The sequence below is a fragment of the Tachypleus tridentatus genome, chromosome 1 (assembly GCF_004210375.1).
Source record: "Tachypleus tridentatus isolate NWPU-2018 chromosome 1, ASM421037v1, whole genome shotgun sequence".
In the NCBI taxonomy this organism is placed as follows: Eukaryota; Metazoa; Arthropoda; class Merostomata; order Xiphosura; family Limulidae; genus Tachypleus; species Tachypleus tridentatus.
This window is the reverse complement of record NC_134825.1, coordinates 31447856-31469155: the sequence shown is the minus strand read 5'-3', so window position 1 is coordinate 31469155 and position 21300 is coordinate 31447856. Positions and strand designations below refer to the sequence as shown.

The 21300-nt window shown below is 34.0% G+C and overlaps 2 protein-coding genes across 9 annotated transcripts in view; one reads left to right on the top strand and one right to left on the bottom strand.

Annotated features, from left to right (window-relative positions):
* The window catches only part of LOC143245207 (tyrosine-protein kinase RYK-like), a 148169-nt gene extending 129620 nt beyond the window's left edge, over positions 1 to 18549 (top strand). For all 6 annotated transcript variants that reach the window (XM_076491310.1, XM_076491289.1, XM_076491317.1 and 3 more), the window contains 9 exons: positions 7788 to 7926; positions 11486 to 11574; positions 11768 to 11914; positions 14225 to 14308; positions 14801 to 15003; positions 15199 to 15308; positions 15997 to 16156; positions 16567 to 16703; positions 17519 to 18549. In XM_076491310.1, the coding sequence (XP_076347425.1) occupies positions 7788 to 7926; positions 11486 to 11574; positions 11768 to 11914; positions 14225 to 14308; positions 14801 to 15003; positions 15199 to 15308; positions 15997 to 16156; positions 16567 to 16703; positions 17519 to 17630 (1181 nt within the window). In that variant the 3' untranslated portion in view covers positions 17631 to 18549. The remainder of the gene's footprint in view (positions 1 to 7787; positions 7927 to 11485; positions 11575 to 11767; positions 11915 to 14224; positions 14309 to 14800; positions 15004 to 15198; positions 15309 to 15996; positions 16157 to 16566; positions 16704 to 17518) is intronic.
* Positions 18550 to 18619: 70 nt separating this feature from the next.
* LOC143245195 (maltase-glucoamylase-like) overlaps positions 18620 to 21300 on the bottom strand; it is a 33934-nt gene continuing 31253 nt past the window's right edge. For 2 of the 3 annotated variants that reach the window (XM_076491254.1, XM_076491264.1), the window contains one exon: positions 18620 to 20890. In XM_076491254.1, the coding sequence (XP_076347369.1) occupies positions 20813 to 20890 (78 nt within the window). In that variant the 3' untranslated portion in view covers positions 18620 to 20812. The remainder of the gene's footprint in view (positions 20891 to 21300) is intronic. The other variant, XR_013025501.1, reaches the window with a different exon arrangement.

Sequence of the window (21300 nt, the reverse complement as noted above, 5' to 3'; positions counted from 1 at the left end):
ATTACACAGGAGATCTCAGGCCATTGCTATTAGGAGGAATTAGGTCTTCACATCAACCTTTTGATGCTCCTTGCTGTTTTGGGGGCAATGGTTCATGTTCTTCCAGTGGAGTATGACATTTGTTAGTTATTTTGTCAAATCAGCATTGTCTCTTATATCACCAGTCCAGGAAGCACTTGATCCTTGTGTTTCTACACTCTAGATTTTCTCATTTGGGCTCAAAACCATCAATCAAATTTGTTTTGTGGCTTGTCATATACCAATTGCCCTTATTCTTGTTACAGATCATCTCTCAATGAGATCGAACCCATGTAGCAGTCTCTCAGTTACAGGTATTTCAATAAGTATGTTCTCAGTTGGATACTCCTCAAATAGGTAAATTTGCCTCTCAATTGAATGCCAAGCCTCTTCACTTTTGGTCCATGATTCCACATCCTTTGGTCATGGATGCATTCAGCCAGAATTAGAAGGACCCTTCCTTTGTGCATACCCTGGGTTCTGTCTTCTACGTTGAGTAATTCCTCTCACCCAGTCGCTTAGTGTCATGTCCTTCTTGTGTATGTGTTTTTCTGATTGGCTCAACTGTGGTTTCATCCCTTTCCCTTTTTCAGGAACAACCTCCATTACTTCTTCCTCTTTCCTCCTTTGACAACCTCACTCAGGAATGCTTTATTTCTCCATTCTCACACTCTGGCTTTATATGTAGCTTTTTTCTGATCCCTTGTAAAGAAATCAGAACTATACAAACATGTAGCATCATTGTTGTATCACACTGTTCCTTCTTCATCAGTGTCTGTGTGTCAACTGTAGAGGAGAATACTCAATGATTAGTTTATGTGGCATGAATTCTCTCCTTCCTATCCTTAGATATCTGTTTTTACATAGTTGTTTGACAAAGATCTGTACCTTTCAACCATTACAGGGTATAGGGTGTCCCTTTTATCTCCCTTAATTTTTCTCATTTTTCCATGTGTTTTTCTCTCTAGTGTTTCCTTTGCTTCAATATCCCAGATCATCTCCTGTGTTGAGTTTTTGCTTTATGGTGTTACTTTCATGCAGAGTATAATTTCTGTGCTCCACCTTGTTTATCCACTGGCATCCATCCTTTTCACAAGAATTCCTATCACTCTTACTGATTTGGTTTGTCAGGTTATCCATCTTGCATATTTCTTCCTTACCACTTCCTACACCTTTAGGTCATCATACTTCCACCATCTGATGGCTTCCTGCTCAGTTGGATATCCTTTTGCCCCTGTAGTCATTCCCATACATCAATATAGTTTTGAGTGGTTAAGTAATTTTTGTTCTCTGAGCTAGATACTGTCTTCCTCCTGTAGTTATTCTCCATACATCAATACAACTCTGAGTGGGTAAGTTGAGTTTGTTTCCTCAGCTGGATACCATCTTCTTCGTGTAGTCTTTCTCCATACATCAGTACAACTGAGTTATTTTTGTTTCACTTTTCTTTCAAGGGTGTACTTAACATGTTATGGATCCCACTCTATGGTGAGTGGTGCCAGTCCAAGTATACTGATACCTGCACTATGCCCCTCGGTGTGGATTCCTGTACGTGGTGAGGGGATCTCCCAGAGAAGGTTTTGTTCTTTCAGTTTACCTCCTCTGGAATCTAAACATCCACCCACGTGTTTGCCGTGCATGGCGACCCGTGAAGGGGAGTAGAGGATCCTGGTGGTTGAGGGGGTCCAACCCAAACACATCACTTTGGCCTTGAATTCCTGTAGATGGGCAGCCTTTGGGTGGCCCCCCTTGGGTCAATCAGCTGGTCCACTTGAGCTAGAGTCAACCAAGTACCAGTGTTGGAAGTTCTCAATGGGTGTTGTGGACATTGTGTCTGATGCTGGTGTTTGGGTATAGTGCTCACAAAACCATGGCGTTGCTGCAGTGTCCTTTTATGACATTGTAATGCATCCCCTCATAGGGCTCCATGGTGGGTGGGGTCAGTGGGTACTGAAATTTTCCTTTTCTCCTGTGGATCCTCCAACAACAAATTTAAATAAAATAGTGAAAAAACAGTCTATAGGTAAACGACCACGTCTTGAAGACTCTGAGCAGCAATCTTCAACATCTGTAACACCTGTACCCCATTTTCTTGTATTACATTTTCTTTCAGAAAAACCTTCAGGGCAAATGCCCCCCCCTTTTTTATTCAGAAGGGACTAGAGGTACTTGCTGTCTCTCCAAAGTCAGTAAAGAAGCTTCGATCTGAAGACATATTGGTTGAAACATCCACATCCCAACACAGTGAACTCCTCTTGAATTCAAAGGCAATTGGGGATGTACCTATTGAGGTTACCCCCCATGCTACCTTGAATTAATCACAAGGAGTTATTGTTGAGAGGGGTTTGAAGAACGTCCCCGAGTCAGAGATTCTCGCTGGTCTCTCCACTCAAGGAGTTTCTGCAGTGAGGCGCATCTCCACTCGCAAAGACGGAGTTACGCTGCTGACAGATATCCTCGTTTTGACATTTACATCACCACTTGCACCCGCCACCATCAAGGCAGTTTATCTAATTTGCAGGGTACGGCCGTACATTCCAATCCCTCTTCGATGCTTCCAATGTCAGAAGTTCGGCCACTCAAAGACATCCTGTCATGGTTCTCTGACATGTGCTCGTTATGGTGGCAAGGACCACGATGTCTATGAGTGTCACACGGACCCACATTGTGTCAACTGCAGTGGTTCCAACCCTTCCTACTTTCATTCTTGCCCAAAATGGTTGGGGGGAAAAAGAGGTGCAGCATTTGAAAACGACCCATAACATTAGTTATCCTGAGGCTCGGATAACTACAGTGGGAGTGCAGACAGATCTCTCTGTACCTCCAAGAGAATCATTTTCAAAACAGATGAAAAGCCTTTTGATCTCCATGGTTAAAAAGGTTGAATCGACTTCTACACCCATCTTTTTTCCTCCCATACAGTCCAACAAGTCTCAAGATCCACATCCTTCGGTTTCAAATACAGGTATTTCTTCTGATACATCTTTTTCTCTGACCCCATGATGCAAAACAATCATTCGTTTGCATCTTCAGTCACTGGAATCCCCTTCCAACAACAAAGACCTGTCCAGTCGACCCAGGGCAGGATCCATGGAGGTTGATAGACCTCCTCCGACTAAGGACAGTAAGGAAAAAAAACGTGGTTGTAAACAGAAGGGTTCTCCAGCCACTTTGCCTACCCGTCATTAAAAATGGCCACCTTGATACAATGGAATTGTTGAGGTTTATGTTCTAATCTGGATGATATCAAAACTGATTGTTTCCTACCATCCTGTATGTCTTTCCTTACAAGAAACATTTCTCAAACCTGCTGATACAGTCACCATTTGGCAGTTTTCTCTGTACAGAAATGACAGGCTGTGTGATGGATGAGTACATGAAGGGGTGGCACTATTGTTTGATCAGCATGTGCCCACCCTGTCTTTGTCACTGAACACACCTCTTGGAGGCCGTAGCCATCCGTGTTTCCTTGGGTCATACCATCACTGTTTGTTCTCTCTTCCTGTTCCCTGGAGAGACATATGATCAATCAGACCTTGATGTTCTCGTTGAACAGTTGCTTCTCCATTTCTAATCCTGGGGGACTTTAATGGACATCATTCCCTCTGGGGAAGTGCTGTTATTGATAGGAGGGGTCCTTCTGTAGAGCATATGCTCTCTGATCACAATCTTTCTCTTTTCAATACTGGTTCTTCCACTTATTTTCACACACCTACTCACTCCTTTACTGCTTTTGATCTCTTGGTTTACTTCCATTCATTATTCTCCCATTTTTCGTGGAGGGTTGACAGTAATCTACTAGGCCAGGGGTTCCCAACCGGTGGGTCGCGACCCCCAAGGGGTTGCAAAGCCTTGGCAGGGGAGTCGCGTAGCCTTGTTAGAAGTAGCTTGGGATAACATTAATTTTATTTCATCAATTACATTTTCAACTCACGATTGCCAAAAGGTTGGGAACCCCTTCACTAGGCAGTGATCATTTTCCTATCCTTTTGAGAGAGACTGGCTGTGGTATATGCCATCCTACTCGCGTGCCCTGGTGGAAGCTGGATCAGGCAGACTGGTTCACTTTCACTGCTCTCACAGAACTTCATCCTGCCATCGTGAATCAGCTATCAATAGACAACTGTGTGGCAGCGGTAACTGACTGTATTATACAAGCAGCTGCTCAGTGTATTCCTAAAACCTCGCCACCTTTTCCACGATATCCTCATCCGTGGTGGAATCCTGCTTGCCACTTAGCACGGAAGGCTCAAAAACAGACCTGGGATACTTTACGTAGATAACCCACACTTTCGAACCGCATCGCTTTCCAACGGGCCCGTGCACATGCTAGGTGGGTAAGACGTCAAAGCCAGAAGGAATCTTGGATTAAGTTTACAACTAGCATATCTTCTACCACCAGTTCCAAGCTCATATGGGACAGGATTCGAAAGGTCAGTGGGCACTACAATTCTGTCCCCCTCTCCATCTTACTTTCTGATGGCCAAGAGGCAGCTGATGTCCAGAGCATCGCCGATACTCCAGGTGAAAGCTTTTGCAAGGTATCTAGCACTTCTGCTTGTTTCTCCACCTTCTTAACCATTAAGACTCTGGCAGAGTGTTCACCTCTTTCCTTTCGTACTGACTGCCTTTTTGACTATAATTGTCCCTTTACACTGGTGGAACTGAAAATGGCCCTTCATCGGTCTGGCAGTACATCTGTTTGGCCTGATGATGTACACTATGACATGCTGCGCTATCTTTCTCCTGCTTTTCTTGATATTCTTCTAATTGTTTTTAACCAGATCTAGCAGGAGAATGTTTTTCTTGATGCCTGGTGCCAGACTATTATCTAACCTTTCTCTAAACCTGAGAAAGATCCCAAGATTCCTTCACACTACCATCCAATTGCTGTCTCTGTAAGACCTTAGAGAGGATGGTTAATGCTCGTCTTGTTTGGTTCCTTGAATCAATCAACCTCCTCTCGCCCACCCAATGTGGGTTTCGACGACAGCACTCCACCACAGACCACCTAATTTGACTTGAAACATCAATCAGAGAAGCCTTTCTCAAATGCCAACATCTTGTTTCAATATTCTTTAACATTGAGAAGGCTTATGACACAACATGGAGGTATGGCATTTTGCGAGACCTCCATGCATTTGGGTTACGTGGCCATTTACCCATGTTTGTTAAAAAATTTTTAATGGACAGGAGATTCCAAGTTTGTGTGGGCTCGAAACTTTCCCGTTCTTTTGTACAGGAACTTGGGGTCCCTCAGGGCTGTGTTTTGAGTGTCACACTTTTCAGTATAAAGATAAATGCCATCACTGAACAACTCCCTCTTACTGTTGCAAATGGGCTCTATGTTGACGACTTTCACATCTCGTGTCAGTCGTCAAACATGAGATATTTTGAGCGGCAACTACAAACTGCCCTCAATTGTGTACTGAAGTAGACTACGGTGAACGGCTTTAATTTTTCTCTCTCTAAAACCGTTTGCATTCATTTTTGCTGCCAACGGGTATCCACCCTGATCCTGAACTTCGTATCGGTGAAGTTTCACTGCAAGTGGTCCCTGAGACCAGGTTCTTGGGGCTTATCTTTGACCATAAGCTGACCTTTATACCACACTTAAAGCAGCTACGGGTCAAATGCGCAAAAGCACTGAACATCCTCCGTGTCCTTTCTACTGCCAGTTGGAGAGCAGATCAATGTTCTATGTTAAAGATATATCGTGCTCTTATTCACTCAAAACTTGACTATGGATCAATGGTCTATGGCTCTGCCAGACCCTTGGCCTTAAAGATGCTGCACCCCATTCATCATTAAGGACTTCGACTCTGCACTGGGGCTTTCTGCACCTCCCCAGTTTAGAGCTTATATGTGGAATCTCATGAACCTTCTCTGCATCTTTGCCGTTTTCAACTGTCTTTACTGTATTCTTCAACACTTCTCTTCTTACCAAAGCATCCCACTTGGGAATGTGTTTTCCTTCCTCAGTGGGCCTTACTTTTTCAAAACAGACAATCTGCCATTGCTCCTTTTGGCCTTTGCATCCAGGTGCAATTGGATGAATTGGGTCTGTCCTTGGAAAACATTGCAGAATCCACTGGTCAGCCCATCCCCCCATGGCTTATTACAGCCCCCAAATGTGACCTTTCTTTAAGTCATCTGAAAAAGGCAGATACTCCCAATTGGAAGTACTGTCTTTTATTTACTGAACATCTTTCAAACAACCTTTCTATTCCAATTTATACGGATGGTTCAAAATCAGGTGACTCTGTGGGCTCTGTCATGGTTTATTGCGGTTCGGTGGTTGCGCACAGAATCCCTCTACAGCTTCTGTGTTCACTGCTGAATTGTACACCTTATCTCTTGCCCTGGATCATATTGAAGCTGAGCAGTACTCTGACTGCACTATTTATATTGACTCCCTTAGTTTTCTGCTGGCCTTGGACTCGCTTCATGTTGGCTCTAACCCTGTTCTCTCTAATATTCAAAACTGACTGGCCCATTTCTCATTAACATCTACTTCTATCCAGTTTTTCTTGATACCAGGCCACGTTGGTATTCATGGGAATGCGCTAGCAGACATGACAGCTAAATCTATCTGCTCTGGCACTATCACTACTGTGCCTATTCCGTACATGAACTATGGTTTTGTATTGAAGGCTCGGCGTCGTGCCAGCTGGCAGTCCACTTGGAGTGAGAAACGTGACAACAAGCTTTTTCTAATAAAACTCTATATTGGGCTTTGGCCATTTAGCTTCCATGAGGAGGAAGTTGTTCTAACTAGACTATGCATTGGTCACAGTTTTTTAACTCATTGTTTTCTTTTATCTGGAACTGATGCACCAGTGTGTAATTTGTGTAACACTCAAATCACTGTAAGCCACATTTTACTTTCCTGCCGTCATTACGACTCTCAACGACTGTACTATTTTGAACATGTTCTGTTCCAGGGTTTGTCTGTAAGATTGGACAGTGTTATTGGTGATGGTGACACTGTCCACCTTAATAAAGTTTTTAGTTTTTTAATGGCCGTTAATCTTTTTAACCTCATTTAAGTGTTTGATATTTATTCATTACACCTTTTTAATTGTGGTTCCCTTTTCAGAGTCTCAATCTATCTAGTTCAATTTTACATTGTAAAATGGCCAGAACATTAAATAACTCGACACCAGGACTGGAAAGGCCAACTTCAGGTGACTAACACTACTGTTTGAACTACCTGTTAGTCATCCTGGCGTGTTGTTATTACACTTTTGCTACATGTCATTTAACACTTTTATTGCTTTACCTTTTAGTACTGGCCATAATGACACATAACCCAGAATCTTCTCATTATGGGATTCTAGCTGTAACTGTGAGAGGAAGTAAGTAACCATACTGGAAGTTGACATTTTCTTACATAGAAGATGTATTTCCAATAGATTCTTACCTCCCCTCACACCTGTTGTTCCCATTTCCAACATCACTCTTTGTGCCTAACCTTGAAATAGAAATTGGGTTAGATTGCCTATAGGGAGTCAGTTGTAATAGGAGAATGTGTTGCATTTCTGTTAGTGGAAGGGTGTATATGCTGATTTTTACAGCTGAACCACACAAAATTAGAAGAGCGTTCAAGGCTAGCAGTTAGCAAAACTTTGTGCACAAGAGGGCAGGAAAATTAAGAATATCTATAACTATGAGAAATAAGTCTATCAGAAACATATTGAAAATAAAGAAAAATATTAACATTTTGAGAACAATATTAAAAACTGTATTGTACCTTTTCTGTATGTCAGGTTCTTCACCTGTAATTGCATCTACAAGTTCTTTTTACATCTCTGTTGGATGTGCAACTGTTTTAATTGTTGTAATGACAGCAGTAGCAACAGCTTGCTACATACGGAGCCAAAATGCACGCAGGAGCCATACCGCCAAGTAAGTTAGTGTTTGAAATCTTTCATTTCTGGGACTTTCTATTTTGGAACTTCTTGTTCAGTCTTAATTCTGGTATACTAAAGGTTATTAAGTCAGAACTCTTTAATTCTATAACCATATTAATGTATGTGTATGTATATAATATTTGTTTGAATTATTTAGGTTCAATAAACTTTTGTGGTTCTTTAGCTCATTTTAAAAACTATTTCTTATGTATTTATATCTTGTATTTAAAAAAAAATAGAATTGTCTACAGTAAACTGTGTGTTTGGACATAGTTTAGCATTGTAATATTTAGTTTGTAGTTACTTTGGATGGTTCTTGTTTTAAAATCAAATTTTGTTTTGCAACTTCTTCAGAAAGTCTCTCTGAAATATCTCTTTGGTTGTTACTCCTTCTAAACGTTTCTGTAGGAAAGTAGAAACCCAAACAGTGTTTTGAGGCTAAATTGTTAATAAGTTTTTTACTTGAAAGAGTTCATTTGTAAGAACTAAAATATTCATCAAATTACATGGGTTATTAAACTTTATATCTTTCAAAATAACAAAAACTTTCATTGTTAAATCTTCATTTAAGCTTTAAAAATATCAGTTTGAGGTTTCTAGTTAACTTAAGATCAAGAAAATAAAAGGGCTAGCATGTGTTTAGTTCCATAACAGATCTGGAAACAATTGATGGTAGTGGCCATTCAGACTATTAAGACTGGTAACTGAGATTGTTAATCATGGCTGAATTTTGGAGTATTTAACTTTATGTATTTTTCTAATAATTATAGTCTTGAATCATTATAAGGATAAAAAATGTTATAATCAACTTACATGAGCCTATACAATTAGTACAAAAGTGATAGTAAACTTATGATATTCTTTCCTATTTTCAAGTGGTGTGTTGTCCATGAAAACAATACAACTATTCTACATTCTCGAAATTAATCTAACTGATTGATAACTGTATTCTGGAGTAACAGTTTTAATTCATACAAAGGACATTTTATAAAATATTTATAAGCATCTAATCTGTCACTTATGAATTAAAATGCAAGACAAATATAACTTTACTTGGGTATGACTGATGGTGCAAAAACTTAACCAGACTAAGAAAGTATAAGCTTTCTGGAATCATCACTGTTGCATATAACTTAAGTTTTATTAGAGGATTAAAACAAGGTAATAATTACACAGAACAGAACATGTGCAAAGAAAAGTTTGAAAACAAATATTCATGAACAAAGACACATCTGCAATTTTTTAATTACTCAACCATACCATAAAAATCAATTTCAGTGTATATATACTCTCATAGCCACATGTAAGATGAAATAACTTAAACTATTTTTGAGAAAAAATATCTCAAACTGGAATTTTAATGTTGATGTCAGTATTGTAATTTGTATTTCTTGAGAATGAACTGTTGCACATCTAGGCAAATTTGTTACAAACCCTAACAATCTTAAATATCTAGGTCAACTTTACCCCTAAATGTTGTGCAGCCAAGAGAGATAGAAGTGCAAAATGTTAAGTTAGTCTTGCATGTCTTTGTAGCTTAGGCTATGTAAACCAAGTATCATTCTATCTCAAATATCTTTTCATTATGTGGATATTTTTATTGGAAAAACTCCATACAGTAATCCAGCTGAGGCCTGTATAAAGTTATACATATGGCTGCATTTAACATTCTTGCACTTAAAATTTAAAATTAATGTGAAACAAACCTAGGACTACATTGGGTTTTTTTCACCAGAGTTAAATTATCATGCCTTTAACATTTGAGTTGATGAGGTCAGTATGGGACTAAAATTTACAGCTCCTTATATTAGTTTTTCTTTGACCTATTACAAAAAACAATTTCAAGACATTTCATAACATTTAACGAGTTATAACACCCAAATATAAAATTCACAATTGAGCATGAATATGAATTTTAGTTTAACTTACTTGGATGTAATAATACATAATCAGTAAGCTATGTTGAAACTGGTATGCATCATAAAGTGGCTTTACTGTGAGGAGGTTGGTTATATGCTTATTTTAATAGTTTTGTTCCTTCAGGTTTTAAAATTAATTTAGTGACCATTTTAATGAATTATACTTACAGAAATGTTTGAAAATAAGTACATTAATTAAGAATTTTTTCAATAGTGGTAATAATAGTCAATTATTGAATAAACTGACTACATCTAGAGTCTTAAAATTAGATTTTTCTAAAGAACCAATTTAGTAGTGTTACCATCATATTTGTATAACAATGTTTTATACAGGACTTGATATCTGTCCCAAATAAAGTGTGCACACAGAAACAATTTCAGTGTGTAATTGAGAATGAGAGATGTATTTCATTGTAAGGTTATCATTTCTAAAAGTGAATTATTTTTTATCTATAAATTCATGTGTCCTGCTGTGGAGGACTATGTAGGCTCTGCCACTAGAATTATGTTTACTTGTATTAAAAACAAACTGAGAACTTAAGAAGGAAATGGTTTAACAAAATGCAGTATCACTGTCACAAATGTCAACTTAGCAATAAGTAATGGAGGTGAGGAAAAGCAGTAACTGAAGATCTAAAAAATGTCTGGTAATTTTAAAAGTGGAATCTGTTTTAAACAAAGAATCTAGCACTTTTTCTTCACTTCAAACTAAGATTGTTCTAATTGTTGAATGAATAAAATAGCCTTTTATAGACCATAGAACCTGAAATATAATTATGAAAAATATTACTTCAAAAATGGACTTTAGCAGTACACTTATTAAGTAATCAAGAAAGAAAGAAATGAGAAAGTTGTGAATTATAATTTTTTTTCAGAGTCTAGATATGTGGTTGCATATTGTAATGGTACTTTTCTCCTTTCAAATGTTTACTTGAATGGTTAAACATTTTAGACTGCATTTGCTTGGTGAGTTGGGGATAACATTTTGAACTACTATAAGACAATGTTTTCATCACTGAAGGATTGATGAATGCCTGTTTCAGTACCTTCAGTCAGTCTACAACTATGGGTAGATGCAATTCATAAACATTTCAAATCCAATGCAGTTTCCTCTGCCTAAACATTCTCTGAAACAATAACAAATGTTTGCTTACCTTTTGCTAGAGAATGGTGTTCTTCTTGCCTGTGTTTTGTAGGTTGAACTGAAATTGTTTTTCTTTTTCTAAGAAACTTTGTCATTTCAAGGTTATGTGGCTATTGCAAGCTAAGTTAGTTTGTTTTCATATTTTTGCCTGATGCCCTTGCCTTGATTCTTACTTGATAAAACTTAATATCATATTGTGAATCTGAAGTGAGTGTTTTAATACACTCCAAAAATTATTACCTCATACTAATGCCTGATATTTTCTGAAAATATTGGATTTGCTGTGAGGGTGCATGAGTAGAGTTTATTTTATGACTTAAAGTAATAGGCGAAACCTTATGTGGGTAACAATATTTTGCTTTACTTAACTTTGAAAAGTAGTCTTAATGTTCAATTTTTTTCAAGTGTAAATTATTGTTATTTTTTGTACACTTAACATCTCATTAGGTATGATATTAGAAAACTCTCTGCTTTATCTTTGTTGCTGACAGTTACAGAAGAGATTCGCCAAGGAATGTTTCCTCTCAAAGCCAGACCTTCCTTAGAGTAGACACACCAAACAATGCAAACACAGTAGAAAGTGAGTTTCTTAGTTCATACATTTGTTTGTTAAATTCAGTCTTCTTGTAAACTCAGTACTGGTTCATTCAATTATAGTTCATTATATAATGTACACATGTATATATTGTGTAATTAAATTACTGTTATTGTTTAAATTAATATACTTTCTGGCTAGAACAAAACTTTAATAATATTTATTCCTTTATTTTTAGGCTACTCTAGTTTTCGACGCCTGCCTCCTTTGTCAATTAATCCACCAGTACAAGTAAACAATTTACGAGCATCTGAACTCACAGAAAAGATTAGTGAGATAGATGTTGAAAGGAAGAGAATACTTTTACATGAGAAGCTACAAGAAGGTAAAATATTCAGGATGTGTCTAATAACAATAGACTTTAATTCACAATATTTTATTACACAAATATTACAAATACATAAGAGTTCTTCATCATTACAGTTTTGGGCAAGAAATAAGGAAAATATTATTTATATACCTTTTTTGGGTTTCTCAATATTGATCTACTGATGGATGATTTTCTCTGACCATTTTGCAATTTTGGAATTGTATAACATGATCAGATGACATTATGATGGACTTACCTTAAGGTCACCATGTATATTCACCACTTTTTTTTGGTTATTTGAGGTAACTACAGTGCCCCAGGGTAGATGCTTCTACTATAAGCATCTGATAACATTTTGTTCATTATAACCCAATCAGGATTGCATTCCTTGATGATATTATTTCTTGGCCAATTATATTGTGAGATGTACAATAATTTTATATGTTCATGCTGGTCAGATGGTATGGCTCACCCCCCAATATCTGCAAATTTGAGGTTTAGGTTTTGTAAAAGTATGAAATTTTGAGCTTATCATATCAAGGACTTTTTTTTAATGCAATTACTATTTTTTTTACTTGTAATAGCGAACATACCTGGACCTTTTTCTCACCTTCAAAAGTTCACAATAAGTGCTGGGTGCTAAACTAATAATTTAACTTATCAGACTGAAGACCTGAACTTGTAAAGGTATGAGAGCTGAGAGAACTAAGAGAGAACTAAGCATTATATACAAAATTATTTTCTTGGAGCATAGGTACTATCAATATTACTGTTGGTCATTCCAATAGGTACTATCCATAGGTACTATCCATATTTGGTTCTCATAGGTACTATCCACTTGATTCTACCAGTGTTAAATATTGTTATTCACCTCTACTTAGCATTTCTCTTTACAAGAGGATCCCCATTACACTAAACATATGCTCACCCTATCATCAATGGGGCCATTAAAAGGTAATGATAAATCTCTATTAGCTGGTAAAACAATGCCCCTAAGAGTTGGTGATGAATGGTATTGACTAGCTGTCTTTCCTCTTGTCTAATGCTGCTAAATTAAGAACAGGTAGTGAAGATAACTCCTATGTAGCTTTGTGCAAGTTTGAAAAAAACAAAACAAATATTTTACAGGACTCTTTCCCTCAAGAAAGTATATGTTGTGCTCTAGTTGAATGACCCAGTTAAGTAGGTAATGAAGGTGAAAAATTACTTAAATACTTTCTTTACTGACAGTCTACATTGAAGTTTCATCCTTGTTTACTGTTTTGTTATTTTTAGCATATTTTTGCTACTTAGAACAATTAAAATTTAATTTGCAAATTTAATTAACTTTACTGATTTTAAAACTTCAAGTAAAATACATTATAAACCAATTATGTTACTATTTGAATGCCTTTACTATAAAGTAAGTGTTGCTGATAAAAAGTATTACCTTACAATACAATGAAAAAATGTAAAATGTTAACACACAAAACATACTAAAGAAAAATTACCTTATAGTAAATTCTTTCTGAAGTATTTTCTTATATTCAGTGTTAATAAGCCATGAAAAAAATATTTTCAAAGGATACAGTGTGATTAATCTTTTTTCTTTGTATATCGTAATGATAGCTTATCAGAAATTATTTTTATTTGCTTTAACTTGCATTTAAAACATTATATTAATGATTTCATTTTGTATAAATAGTTTATTAAAATTGAATGGTATGATGTAATGCTTGATTTTTTTATAAAGGTTTATTTATATAAGGCCAACCATAGTAAAAACTAATTATGCATCTAGCAGCTAATATACACCAGTAGCCATTGATTAATTAATTATTACTGTTACAATCTAATGCACAAAATTATTACTTATTCTACAGATTTTCTCCTGATTAACGTTGTTTTTTTTTCAGAAACACAATGTTGCATATTGTTTAACAATCCTTTATTGAAAAATAGAATCAGAGTTATGGAGTTACTCAGAACATAGTTTTAAATATTAAAAGTGCATGTCTAAGTATACTTTCAAAGATCATATCAACAATTTTATAATTTAATTGAGATCTCAGTGTGTTTGGCCACTAATCATTACTTAAGGAAAAAAATTACATAAATATTTTATATTTTAGTCATTGAGAGCAAGGCAAAAATAAATTACTTTTAGAAAGCATATGAGATTTTAATTTGACTTTAATAGTTAATGAGTATTAGTATACTTAAATATTATGTAAAAACTTTATTGATTTCCATGTACCATTTGCTAAAGGTGATGGTACATTAAAACCAGCTGCAAAGTTCTGTTTTTCTATCAATTTTAATATTTTTATTCTTGTTAATTCAAAGGAACATTTGGCCAAATTTATCATGGTGTATTGATAGATGATGGAAATTGCATGAAACAGACAACATTTGTCAAAACTGTGTCTGGTAAGTTCTGAACCATAGTGAATAGATAGCTTGTAATATAGAATTCCTCAGCAAAATATCTAAGTTGTAAAACACAAAATGGGTGATCAGAATTCAACAACTTCTTCAAATGTAAAACTCTCTGACTTACTACCTCAGTGAGATGTTAAAACTATAAGTGCACACCTAGTGAATTGATTGAACAGTTAAGAACTCTTTCTTAACAACTTCCATTTCTCAGTACTTAATGTTTAATTGTTTATCAGACACTAACCCTTCAAAACACTTGAAACTACATAGAATCATTTCACAATGTCTCATAATACTTCAAATAAACAACACCTTTCTCAGTCTTCTGCTTCTGGCATTATAACTATTCTTGTAACAAAAAAGAATTGTACACATTGATAATACTGTTCTGTTTGTGAATCATTTTATAATAAACACAATAAATAAATATAATATCATTTTTTATTTATTCTTATATATGTTGACAGCACCTTTTATTTTCAGAGCAGGCATCTAAAGACCAGATCTCACTGCTTCTGTTTGAAGGAATGAGAATGTTTGGAACAAATCATAAGAATGTGTTACCAATCATTGCCATATGTATGGATAATGTGCAGCACCCTCTTCTGGTCTACCCATTTATGAATCAAGGGAACCTAAAGCTTTTTCTTCAAAAATGCAGGTTTTCAGTTGAAGGCCACTTTCATGTAAGCTAAAATAACTCACAAAATCTAAGTCTTTCTTATTGTTAGGAGAGCATTTTTTTTATCCAAATCCCATGGTAAATCTTGTGATAAAATAAGTTTAAATTATATTAAAATAAAAAAAAATCAATAAATGTTGCTTCTAGTAGTTGAATAAGAGAACAAAACAAACTTAATAAAACTTGTTCTCTTTCACAGACTCTCCTAACCCAGGACCTTGTTGGCATGGCAATTGAGCTTGTGCAAGGAATGATTTATCTTCACAAGAAGAAGATTATTCATGGTGACCTAGCCACCAGAAACTGTGTGTAAGTAACATATTTGTTTTCTGTGAAGTAAACTATTATCCCTTGGGCTTTGTTTATATAATTTCTTAAATTGAGCTGAATTACTAGTTTAAATTACTATACTTGTAAAAACAAAATAGGATTTTACTTAAAACTTAAGCTTCCAGCTTTTATAAGTAATGCAACAGCTCTATTAAGTTTAACACTGTAGGAGTAATTTATAACATATATTGAAAATACTCATATTAATTGAATATTAATATAATAATAACCTAAAATGAAAATCTAATGCATACTTGGCAAAAAAACTCAGTTGGTCAAATCTATAACTCTTCCTAGAAGAATGTCAATAATATAAAATGTACTCCTGTTTGGTTTAAACAGCAGCATGGTAATTAATGGTAGCCTGAATGAAAACTGCATCAAAAATTAATAAAAAGTAAAACATTAAATTTGTTTATTACTTTTTTTAATATTGCTTTTCAACAACTATTATCTAAACACTAATGTATTGTTACTTAGTACTATAGCCATTGACAATCACTGCATTCAGCACCTATTATACGTCCTACTATATGATCACATGGCAGTTTGAAATTGTTATTACTGAAACTCAGTTAGTCCTAGCTTTAATCTGCACGTGCTGTTGTTCAAAGTTCATTATTCATTGAGCTAACTGTTTAAGAGTATTGATGTTTCTTAATTTCAGAGTGGATGACAGGTTACATGTGAAGATAACAGATAATGCTCTCTCTCGTGATTTATTTTCAAGTGACTACCACTGTCTTGGTGACAATGAAAACAGGCCCATTAAGTGGCTTGCACTAGAAAGCTTACTAAACAAGGAATTTTCTGTAGCAAGTGATGTTGTAAGTATTCAAGATTTTGTTGGATTCTGAACGAAATGCTTAGAAACAATGGATGTTTTAAACAACTTTTTCTTCACTTCTTCAAATAGTTTTCTTGGAAAAAAAAATTGAAAAATGGCAGCTCACTTATCACCCTTGTAAAATAGTTTAGATGTATCTTACTTCTCTTGTGTAATTTCATGTAAATATTGTTCATGTGACTTTTTTTTTTTAGTAATCATTAAAATTAGATGCGCGCACACACACATACATTTCTATTTCATACAAATATTTATTGGCTATGAAGTTAAACTATGAAGTTTTTATTTTTAAACATGTTTCTCACTCTATAGGACTAGGTATTTTCTAATCAAGTTATTACACTATTTTAGTTCATTTCTATGCAGACCATTTTCATATTTTTATTTCAGTGGTCATTTGGGGTCACTTTGTGGGAACTAATGACCCTTGGCCACCAGCCTTACATAGATATAGATCCTTTTGAAATGGGAGCATCACTTCGAGATGGCTACAGACTTTCTCAGCCTATCAACTGTCCTGATAAGTTGTGAGTGCAGACATTTTTTGGACATTACCTAGTTATAATGTATTCCAGTATAAAACATCAATAAACCTTTTTTTGTTGAGTTTTGCATAAGTGTAAATTTATTTTCAGTATTTGTTAACACTCTAAATATCTTAATTCAAAATAAATCCAGCAGAATTGAAAAATTCTAGTACATAGTGCCATAAACTAATGCAAATTTTGTCCAGTTTTGTGTCACATTCTGTGTTTTAGTAAGTAACATGTAGATTGATAAAAGATGTTTCACTTTATGATTACCACTAATAGGCTAGTTACAGTAATGAAATAATGACACTATTAGGAAATTATAAATGTCATAAGCTGTTAAATAAGTCAGAAGTAACAATACATATTGAGTGAACAAGTAGTTAGTGGTATATTTAGAGTTAGGCATTTATAGTTAACAATAACTATCATATAAATTATTAACAAGCCAGAGCTGAAAAATAAACATCCTGTGAACTAGCAGTCAGCTCTAAGTATGTAGAATTAATTATTTATAACTAACAATAAATCTCAAGTAAACTGTATAAGCCAAAAGCATTGACAGTGCAGTTGAAGTTGCAAATTGAGGCTTTATTGAAAAATGGGCTTATATTAGTTTTCATTGACAATTCTTATTTTTTTAAATTTCAATAAAATTATACTTTAATCATACCATATTTATTAATGATACCATATAAAGTAATCATAATGGTATTCATTCAACTTCCAGGAATTGTATTTATTGGACATTATAAAAAATATTGTATGGAACAACAAGATTTCACACTAATTCTTTAACTTCATTATTACAGGTATGAGTTGATGACCCTCTGCTGGGTGTCTGCACCTGAGAAAAGGCCCAATTTTTCCAAGTTGCTTGTTTTTTTCCAAGATTTTTACAATGACTTAGGGCTCTATGTTTGATTATTTTTATAGACATGGGTAAATTAAAGAGGACATTAGAAAAAGTGGTATCAAAGAAATGATAACTTCACTGTTGACTGTCTAACATATAATTTTATGATAATTTTCATGCAGTGTGCTACTATTTTTTAGTATCCAGTGCCCTTGTCAACAAGTGCAATGAGTAATACCAGGAAAGGTATTTTTCCAGTCAACATCAGTTGTCTTCTATGGGCCAGAGATAAGTTTATGGATTTATGGAGCTTAAATCCAGGGTTTACTTTGTAGTGGTGGACAGTGTGCAGATACTCCAGTGTACAGCTTTGCAGTAAAATTCAACAGCAAGCAACACAAATTAGCATGAAACAAAGCAGACAGTTTAAATGAGATCGAGATAAGTATGAAGAATCATGTTGCTCTTTGCTAAAAAATGATCTCTCATTGGGTGTTAAAAATGTAAGAGTAAATCTATTTGGTTGTCAAGTAGAAGCTTGTAAAAGAACTGCTAAAAATCATTAAAGAAAAGAGAGCTTACTTTTGTATTTAATAATTCTATGTAACATGAAGTTAAATGTTCAAAACCTATGAAGAATGTTTCAAGTGAGCTGAGTATTGAAAAGATATTGTAACTACTCAACAGGAGATATATGGCATCATCTTGTGGTTTCAGATATTCCAGAAATGTTAATTGCCATTTTAACAAAACAACTATTTTGTTAAAGGATAGTCTTACCTATTCACCTCCCTTAATCAGTTCAAATTAATTCAATGTCAGTTCATATTTAATAGAAAACTAATTAAAAATATCTATCTTTACAAGCTTCTGTGAATAACAAGAAGTTACTTTTAAACTGTTTCTATTCTGATATAAATGGTACTATTATTAAAAGTCCTGTTATTATGCCAAAGAAAAGAAAAATAAATTTATACTAAGTTTAAATTATTGCATTTATATTCATGTTATTAAAGAGCTTTTCACATGTTGATCAAATCAAATCATGCACAACCAAAACAAAACATGAAATTTTATTAGAATGATCAGTATCTCAACTTTCACAGATACTATAACTGATGACAAATTAAAGATAAGACATCATGTAAAGACCCAGTCTCTAAAGGAGCTGAGTAAGTATTAATTAATCTATACAACTCATTACTGAAATGTAGACATATCCACAGGAAGACTTATACTACTTGAAACCTTGTAGACCAAATCAGTTTTAGGTCACCCAGTCTAAAAGTAATCATATGGAAAAATTAAATTATTCTATAAAATATGACAAGAGTAACTTGTACTTTTACACAGTGTGCATATTTTAAAATGTTTAACAACTGTTTCAGTTCTTTTTATTACATTTCCTTACAATTCTAAATGAATCAGCCACACACAATACAAAATATAAACATTTTAAAACCGATGATAGGTTTTCATTAAGATATGTGTGACGCTTACGTTTATTGAACATTTGGGATCACATTGAAATATCCAGTTTGACTTCTTTACGAACATGTCAGAAGAATAATAATTGTAACTTGTCTTTTGGTTGTAAGAATTCTACAAACTTTTAAAAGCCCAACATAAAGGTTTTAAGATTGTACAGAAAGTGTAGTGTGTATTTTACCAGTTCTAGCATGATTAAGAAAACCATTTTACAGTATGTCAATCCACTTGTAAGACGTATTGGATCATAATAAATTTTCTGTTTGTTGCTTTATACTGGAATAGTATATTGCTGAGAAAATTATTCTAAAACTCATATTCTATTATTATACACTGTATATATTGCATTATTGTTCCTATATATGAAAAGGTTTTTACTACACTGTCCTTGACCTAGTGTAAATAAAGCTGAAGAAAACTGCTAGAAATATAGATGGTTTATAATTATTGTTACACTGATGTGAATGTGTACAATTCACAAAAATAAACATTTAAATTTCCTGTTTGGTTCACAGATTTGGGGCAGGCTGCATTTATTTTTTCCTTAGATATTATGTTTTTCAAGTTAAAAAAATAGAAAAGACATTAACTGTACAAAGTATAAAATGTCAAGTTATTTTTGTATTTACATGAGTTTTGTTTGGTATGGGAAACAACTTAAAACAAATACTGGTTCAATTAAAAATCAACTAGGATCTCAAAACAAACATTTTTCCCCAACTTATTCAGTTTTTTTTTGGTTGTAGTGTAAATGTTGCTTTAATGCTAGTCAGTGCTTATTGATTGTTCTTAATCAGAAAGACAGCAAACATTTGATACTCATAATATATAATGTTTACAGCTATTATATTTCATGGTGTTTCTTTAAAAATATTCAAACATGCTTAATGAAAAAATATTTGTATGCATTACACACTATGCCAAATGCAAAAATACATATATAAAAGTTGTAATTTTACATTTTAATTTTAATGTACTTTAAACAGTTTTCAAACAACTATAGATGCATGTTCAAGTTGTCAATAATTTTAACATACGAAGTTTATTAAAGCACAAATTAATGAAGAATAAGATATGTTTATATTATTTTAAAACTGTAAAAAACTGTTCAAATATTATTGAAAGCTTCAAATAAATTAACATACAAAAAGTATATATATATATATAAAATTTTTCAAAACTTGAAAAACCAATAACATTATATTTTACCATAAGAAACTATTTCCTACAACCTGCATTCACAAACGTGTGTATAAAACCTGATGCTCATTTTATATTTTGTTGGATGTTCTACTCTTTCAATTTTTGTAATTTTCATCAGTGTTTTACATCCAACTGCATTATAAAATGTTAAAATAATAACTGTTGCATTATAATCACACATATTTCAAGTATTATGTGCAACAATACATTTAATAACAAGTATTATTCTAGTGAACATGCTATGGGATGAGGGTTGTATGAAGTGAGTTGTGTACATTTATTTTCCTTTTTTTATGATTAAAATGCACTGAGTAAACATTGCAATTTTCTTAGGACAAGATCTTTCAGTAGCTAGATATATACATGGTAAGTCAGATTGAATTTTTATCCTGTTATTACAAGGGAGACCACTTATGTGTACTTGCTTTTTTACAGAGTTTTTGGGTACTTTTCCTGTGAACACTGATGGGTAGCACTGATACATGTTAAAATGTTTAAATTTATTACAACATTATGACCCATATTTTCCAGCACTTGATCAGGGGTATTGTTAACAATTTTAATTCCATTGCCAAGAAATTTCTGTTTTTCCAGCTACTGAAGCAACAGGAATGATTATATGCTGTATTTGTAAAACCTGGAAAAAAAAACAATTCAATAATTCACTAAACGATTTAACTACTGTTTTCATGTCATGAAAATCATATACATTTGACATCATTTTATTTCAAAAATTGTAACAAAAATATATCGAGACAATTTGATCACTGAAAAACTAGAATTCTTTTTCCAGTAGATAAATTAGACACATTCTTAAATCATAACAATTCATCTACAACATTTATTTGTACAATATTCTAAGATGAAAATTATTTTTATAGCCCATACTTACCTTATAATTTGAAATTCTTAAAAAAAAAAAAAAAAATGAAGTCACACAAGGAACATTTTAACGCACTGGTAACCGAATTTTATGAAATTGGATGTCAAACTACATTAATTGTCAAGAAACACTACTACTTGATTGGATATCCCAGCAATTATAAA